The following is a 7,156-nucleotide window of genomic DNA, read 5'->3' as shown; positions in this document are numbered from 1 at the left end:
TTCATCATAATTCAAATAATGTTCATGCATTTCAAGAAATATCCTAAAATTTTAAGAACATAATCTAATTATTACAATTGAAGATTATGATTTTGTTCTTCTATTACAACGCACGGGCTTGATAGTTGAATGTAGACAAACAAAATGGTGTGGGTCAGATTTTCCGTCCGTTGTGCGTCTAACTAAGACCCGCACCGACCGACCCAGTCCTGACCGAGCGCGACCGACTCGGACGGAAACTCTTCGACCTATATATTCAAGAGACTCGGCTTCCCTCACCATATAAATCCATCTCTCTCTTCGCGAACCCCCCGTCGAACCCTAACCTGCACCCTGATCCGCCGCCGCCACCACCAGTCCACCGACCGAACCTCCCATCGTTCCATTCGCTTCCCTCCCACCGCTTCCTCCTCAGCATAAAGCCTGCCACGTTCGAAAATCTTTGCCTCCGGATCGGGATCCTGCGGCAGTTCTTGGATCGCCAGATCGATCGGATGGCTGCCGCGGCGGTGGACCCGATGGTGCTTGGGCTGGGAACGAGCGGAGGTGCGAGCGGGAGCGGAGTGGCAGGAGGTGGTGTTGCGAGAGCAGGAGGAGGGGGTACGGTGATGGAAGGGGCGCAGCCGGTGGATCTCGCCAGGCACCCCTCCGGCATCGTCCCCGTCCTGCAGTGAGTTCGAATCCACACAAGAGGATGATGATGGTGATGTGTGTTTACGCCGTGAATGAAATCTAAACGTGACACCTAATTTGGACGCGGTTCGTAGATCTCGATGGTCTGGGGTTGGGGAATCCCGCGTTTATCTAATTAGAGGTCGGCCTTCTGCACGCTCTTGATTTAGGGTGTTGCAGTTTCCGATATCTACCCGGTTTCGTTTTCTTGCCCAATGATAATGGTTGAAAAGCTGCACGCAGCATCTTGCCAATTATTATCATCTTCTCTCGGGATGTTTCTTGGGCCAAATGTTTGACATGCTATTTGTAGTTGGGGAATCGTATGTTCAATGGTAATCATCCTGAAGTAAATACAAGAGGTCAGGTTTGGGAACATGATAGTAGTGAATGATCTGTGTTGTGCCATGACGAGTTGCCAGCCTACATAAAAACAAACCTAACCGACTTTATTTGTTTATTATCACAGTACCCTGTTATTGCTACGACTAAATGGAATAAAATGATGAGTTTGATTATCTAGGTTACCTCCTGGTATAGGCAGCTTAGTGACAAGGTTCCAGATACCGTTTAAATGTAGACAAAATATATTGCTGGTAGCTGCTAAGATAAGCTGACAATATTGCCCAGTCTGCGCGTTTGTACTACTTGATGTTTTCCTTACCTCAGAAGTATTGAGGCCTGATTATGTTTTTGTTTGATGACTCAGGAACATTGTGTCAACTGTTAATCTGGACTGCAGGTTGGATCTAAAACAAATTGCCTTACAGGCCCGTAATGCAGAGTACAATCCAAAGGTGTAATACAGCTGCTGATGCTTTTACCCTTCTGCTTCGAAGCAGTGGATTGAACTTATGAACTCTGACACCATCATCTGTTTCCTTTGACAGCGTTTTGCTGCGGTTATCATGAGGATAAGGGACCCGAAGACGACAGCTCTTATATTTGCTTCAGGAAAGATGGTATGCACTGGAGCAAAGAGTGAAGAACACTCGAAGCTTGCTGCCAGGAAGGTAAAAAGCCAATGATCATATTATTATTTTGGTAAATGCCTAGAAATTTTGGGTGCTTGATCATGCAGGCAAAATGTCCATTAATCCTATCCCCATCGTTAGCTGAATTGCAATATAACATTTTTTCTGTTTATTTGTTAGCGCAGTATGCACGAATTGTGCAAAAACTTGGCTTCCCAGCTACATTCAAGGTAGTGCTTCCTGTCACTTAAATTGAGTCACAATATTGTGACTCTTTTTTGTGATATCTTGATAAGTTGATTCTGCTGATAATCAGGACTTCAAGATCCAGAACATTGTTGCCTCATGTGACGTGAAATTTCCCATTCGTCTTGAGGGCCTTGCTTATTCCCATGGTGCCTTCTCTAGTGTAAGTTGGTTATTTATAAATTCAGTGCCTTGAGCATGCCCTATTAATCATTAGATTTATTATCTCACATAGTGCAATGGCCTGTGCTTTTATTGGCGACCAGACCACAGTTCGCTCAACTTATCTCTCAGGCAAGAGAATTTTGCTAACCTGGTGCTTGCTTGATTTTAACAGTATGAGCCAGAGCTCTTTCCTGGGTTGATTTACCGTATGAAACAGCCAAAGATTGTCCTCCTTGTATTTGTCTCTGGAAAGATTGTTCTCACCGGAGCTAAGGTGCGGGATGAGATATATGCTGCCTTTGAGAACATATACCCGGTGCTAACTGAGTACAGGAAATCTCAGCAATGGTAAGCATGTGTTATCCCACCTTGTGCGTCTCTGAATGAAAAACATTTGTTTGCACCTGTGACATGAACTTGTTTTTTCTGTGGTGTCAACAGAGGGGAAGATCCATCAGACAAAGTGGGAATTCCCTGCTTCTTTTGTACATAGCATTCTCAAAAGAGCTTACTGCTGAGTTTTCAGACGTGCACTACCTGCGTCTCTCTCCCTCTCTTTTTAATTTCTTTCTGCAGAAGAACTAGGTTTAGAGCGATGACATACTCCAGGAAAAAGATTGGATTCTTTTCATAACCGGGAGCCGACAAACAACTGTGGCATGTTAAGGGATCATGTTCATCTGTAAATACGTGACTCAATTTTGCTCTTTGTTGAGACAGTTATGAATCTGATTGATTTAAGGACTGAAAATGATGAGAAAATGTTCTGTCGTTAATTTGTGGCTTGTCACTTCTGCTTTACATCAGTTTGCCCAGCACATTTTTTGAGTTCCCATTTGATCCTGTGGTAATATAGAATCTTACACATGTACCACCAGGACTTGCTCCCAATGTTGGGAGCGTCTCCAACCAGATTTGATTATAAACAGATAAGCAAAGGCCGCAAAGTCTCCCCTGGTGAGGCCGTATGCAGGTTTACCATTAGGATGCTCATTGTCCAAGACTCCTAAGAGTGTTTATCGTATTTTTTTTTGAAACAAGGCAAAAGATTTACCATTTGCATTGATTAAGGAAGAAGGTTAGGAGTTGAGGCCGTAGACCAAATAAGATACATCACTCTCGTGGCATGGTATTACACAAATGTTTTGCATCCGCTACGCTCCTTGATCTTGGCAACCATTACTTTGATCTTGGCAACCCTTGATCTTGGCAACCATCACTCTGATCTTGGCAACCATCACTTTGATTTTGGTGACCACCACTCCAACCGGTACGGTCGTGTTGTGGAAAACTCTGGCATTGCGGACCCAAAATGTTGGTTCTGGAAACTTTGGCATCGTGGACCCAAAATGTTGGTTCAAACACCCTTTGGCATTGCGGACCCAAAATGTTTGTTCAAACACCCGGACCTAAATCCAAAACCGTCCGTTTTATGTTCGTCTGAACGCATTTTAGGTCCACATTTACGGTATGTATTCACACTGACATGAAACGGGCGCGCCACGATCTCCTAGTCGCCTAACCATCGCACGTGCTCCTATTAAACAAGATCACCTACATCGAGCTCGCTTGGTAGTGTGTGGAAGCGTCGATCGTCGTCCTTCTCTTCTTAAATCCACATGTGTACAAGGAACCACATCTAGCCAAGCTTGCTCCCTCGCCAACACACTAAAACCCTAACCATCCCAACCGTGGGTTTCTTCGGCAAGGGCAAGGGGAAGCTCACCCCGACGGGGAAGCTCACCCCGACGCGAGCTCGCCCCGCATGCCTTCTCCACCACCTCCTAGACACGGGCCACCACAAGAAAAGGACCGGTTGTGATGTGAACACTAGTGTCATTGTTGTGCCATTGGCCATTCAGGCTATTTGTACGGCTACCACTAATTCACGTGTTCATAATCTGCCAGAAGTTAGGAAGAAAGGTTTAAAATGGAAAGGTACAAGCATCCTAGGTGTTATTACATGTGCTACATGGAAGAAGAAAGAAGAGTCCCGTTGCATGAAGCTGCCCGTTGTTTATATAGAAGACGTTGCGATCCAGCTTGTAGTTTCACAAGAAGTGAAGTCAAACTTTAGAACTTATCGAATGTGGTAATCTCAAGCATGCAAAGAAGAAATTCCTTTATGATTTTGTATTATATCTTAGGACTTAGGTGACCAACTTGCCGGAGTAATTGTATTGTCCTTTTCCATACTTACTTTTTTCACGCGTAGACTAAGCGAGTGTACCACATGGACCGAGTGAGTGAACTACATCTAATAAGTGAGCTTCTTTTGCAATGTTTTTCTTTCTCTTCGCTAAGTGAAATACGAAGGAGTTTATCGGTGAACAATTTGAGGTTTACTTTCAGTGTCAATGAACGACATGGATGAGACGAACCACACGGATGAGAAGAGTGGTATGCATGTCTATTTGTGTCTTTTTTCTGTTTATTTTTTGTTGCTCGTACGTGCCTACCAATGAACTGCACTAGACAACAAAGTCAAGAGTACATCACCCATCAGTTAACTGCATTGCTCAAGTCATAACAAGTTTTGGAATAAAAAATACACTAGAATATACATCCAAACTTTTATTCCCACAAACATGCACTGCACAATCTAATTGATCCAACTCATCGCACATATGCCTCTTATCCCTTAACTTGTCCCCTCCCAAATGAGAGATGAACAAGGTGATGCTTGGAGATTAATGGGGCGAAACATTTAAAATAAGGAAAATACATAATTCAACCAAGGAAAAGTTAATCAATACACAAACTGAAAGAAGGTTAACTCCATTAATCCCCAATACGTATATAATTAACCACCACGAGGACCAAATTCGACGAGAAAGCTGACCAAGGACCTATTGATAGAACCCGTGTATGTGCTAGTCTAGATAGGTCCGGCAATAGTTGTAGGTATTACCTTGTCCTGCACTCGAGGAACTCCCACTGGCCTCCATAGGTGTGGTGGTGACGGCGGTGGTGACAGAGAAGGGTGTGGCGTCGGCGGTGCTTCTCGTGAGCACCGCTCTAACCCTGGATCGGTAGGGCGTGTAGGTGGGGGAAGTGGCGGCGACGATCCTCGTATGTCGTGCCCCGTCCCTCACCTCTGTTAAATATAGCACGGGTCATAGGGGCCGACCAACCATAACGGGTTTGGCACCCCCGATCAAGGCGCATATGGATCAAGGGTCCGGTGGGCCATTGGGCCCATGCAGAGAGATCAACCTAACATTCTCCCCTTATCTCAACTTTTACTTTAACTTTATGCTTTCTAGTTTATTTGTTCCATCACATATTGGCATGTAGAGAATGTCTCATCGTCACAGCTTAATTGCCAATAGAATCATACAGCCACAACATACGTTTTGTTTTGAAACAAATTCTGTTACTTTTGGGCCTCTTATGATCCAGGAATCATAGGCTTTCCATTAACCCCATGCCGGCTAAGTGTTCCTTGAACACATTGGGTGGTAAGCCTTTCGTTGTTGGATCCGCAAGCATATTCTTTGTACTTATATGCTCGAGACTTATAGTGTGATTCTGGATTTTATCTTCCACAACATAATACTTTATATCTATTGTCTTGGAAGAATTACTCGACTTGTTGTTGTGAGCATAAAATACTGCGGGCTGGCATATTCTTTGTACTTATATGCTCGAGACTTATAGTGTGATTCTGGATTTTATCTTCCACAACATAATACTTTATATCTATTGTCTTGGAAGAATTACTCGACTTGTTGTTGTGAGCATAAAATACTGCGGGCTCGTTGTCACAGTATATCTTTAGTGGCTTGTGAATATAATCTACCACTTTCAAGTCCGGTATAAATTTCTTTAACCATATCACCTGCCCGGTGGCTTCAAAACATGCTATAAACTCTGCTTGCATCGTGGAAGATGCAACTATGGTCTGTTTGGAGCTTTTCCATGAAATAGATCCTCCAGAGAGAGTGAATATGTATCCTAACGTGGATTTTCTATCATCTCAATTTCCCGCAAAATCTGCGTCTGAATACCCTTTTATCTCTAGGAAATCAGATTTTCTGTATATTAGCATGATGTCTTTTGTGCCTCGCACATAGCGCAATGCTTTCTTTACCATCTTCCAGTGCTCTAGGCCTGGATTCTCTTGATATCTACCGAATGCCCCAGTGATAAAAGCTAAGTCAAGCCGGGTGCACACTTGTGCATACTGTAAACTTCCAACAACCAAAGTATATGATACTGCTTTCATCTCATCGAGCTCGTACTGGTTCTTGGGACATTGGAATTTCCCAAAACTTTCGCCCTTGACTATAGGAGCAGGTGTGGCCTTGCTCACATGCATATTGTACTTTTTGAGAACCTTCTTTAAATATGCTTTCTACGATAGTCCTAAGACTCCATTTTCCTATCTCGGTGAATTTCAATGCCCAGAACATATGAAGCATCACCAAGGTCTTTCATATCAAAGTTTGAGGATAAAAACTTATTTGTTTCTTGTAGTAGACTAACACCATTGCTTGCAAGCAAGATGTCATCCACATACAAGATTAGGAAAATGTATTTCCCATTTTTGAACTTTGCATAAACGCAGTTATCCTCAACATTTTCTTTAAATCCAAATATTTTAATAGTATCGCTAAACTTTAGATACCACTGTCTAGAGGCTTGCCTTAGTCCATAAATGGATTTCTTTAGGCGGCATCCCATATCTCCGTTTAGAAATGCCGTCTTTACATCCATTTGATGCAACTCTAAATCAAAATGTGCAACTAATGCCATTATGATTCTGAAGGAATCCTTACATGAGACCGGGGAAAAAGTCTCATTGTAGTCTATCCCTTCTCTTTGTGTAAATCCTTTTGCGATGAGTCGTGCTTTATACTTTTCTATATTCCCATTAGAGTCATACTTTATTTTGTAGACCCATTTACAACCTACTGTTTTGGCTCCTTTAGGAATAATTTTGAAGTCCTAAACATCATTGGAACTCATCGATTTCATCTCGTCTTTCATTGCCTCCAACCACTTCGATGAGTGAGGGCTGCTCATCGCTTCTTCATATGAAGTGGGATCACCTTCCATATGAACCAATTATGTGTTATAAACTTTATAATCAGCAG

The 7,156-nt window shown here is 43.0% G+C and overlaps 1 protein-coding gene across 2 annotated transcripts; it reads left to right on the top strand.

Moving 5' to 3' along the window:
- The first annotated feature begins 281 nt into the window (after window positions 1-281).
- On the top strand, window positions 282-2,833 carry LOC123429269 (TATA-box-binding protein 1). 2 transcript variants are annotated; one of them, XM_045113328.1, is made up of 7 exons: window positions 289-670; window positions 1,382-1,469; window positions 1,563-1,685; window positions 1,832-1,876; window positions 1,963-2,055; window positions 2,230-2,405; window positions 2,499-2,833. In XM_045113328.1, coding segments are annotated over exons 1-7 (702 nt in total). In that variant the 5' UTR covers window positions 289-494; the 3' UTR covers window positions 2,500-2,833. The 2 variants fall into 2 exon arrangements, with proteins under 2 accessions (XP_044969270.1, XP_044969263.1); XM_045113335.1 differs by having other exon boundaries at window positions 282-670; window positions 2,230-2,833.
- The last annotated feature ends 4,323 nt before the right edge of the window (window positions 2,834-7,156 follow it).

This window comes from Hordeum vulgare, chromosome 1H (assembly GCF_904849725.1).
Source record: "Hordeum vulgare subsp. vulgare chromosome 1H, MorexV3_pseudomolecules_assembly, whole genome shotgun sequence".
In the NCBI taxonomy this organism is placed as follows: Eukaryota; Viridiplantae; Streptophyta; class Magnoliopsida; order Poales; family Poaceae; genus Hordeum; species Hordeum vulgare.
This window is presented reverse-complemented; position numbering and strand designations above follow the sequence as displayed.

Bases quoted from the DNA above. Each gene is read 5' to 3' on its own strand.
- LOC123429269 (XM_045113335.1), top strand. From the start codon at position 495: ATGGCTGCCGCGGCGGTGGACCCGATGGTGCTTGGGCTGGGAACGAGC. The intron at 1,470-1,562 runs GTGTAATACAGC...TTCCTTTGACAG, and splicing joins ATGCAGAGTACAATCCAAAG to CGTTTTGCTGCGGTTATCAT. The intron at 1,686-1,831 runs GTAAAAAGCCAA...TTGTTAGCGCAG, and splicing joins CGAAGCTTGCTGCCAGGAAG to TATGCACGAATTGTGCAAAA.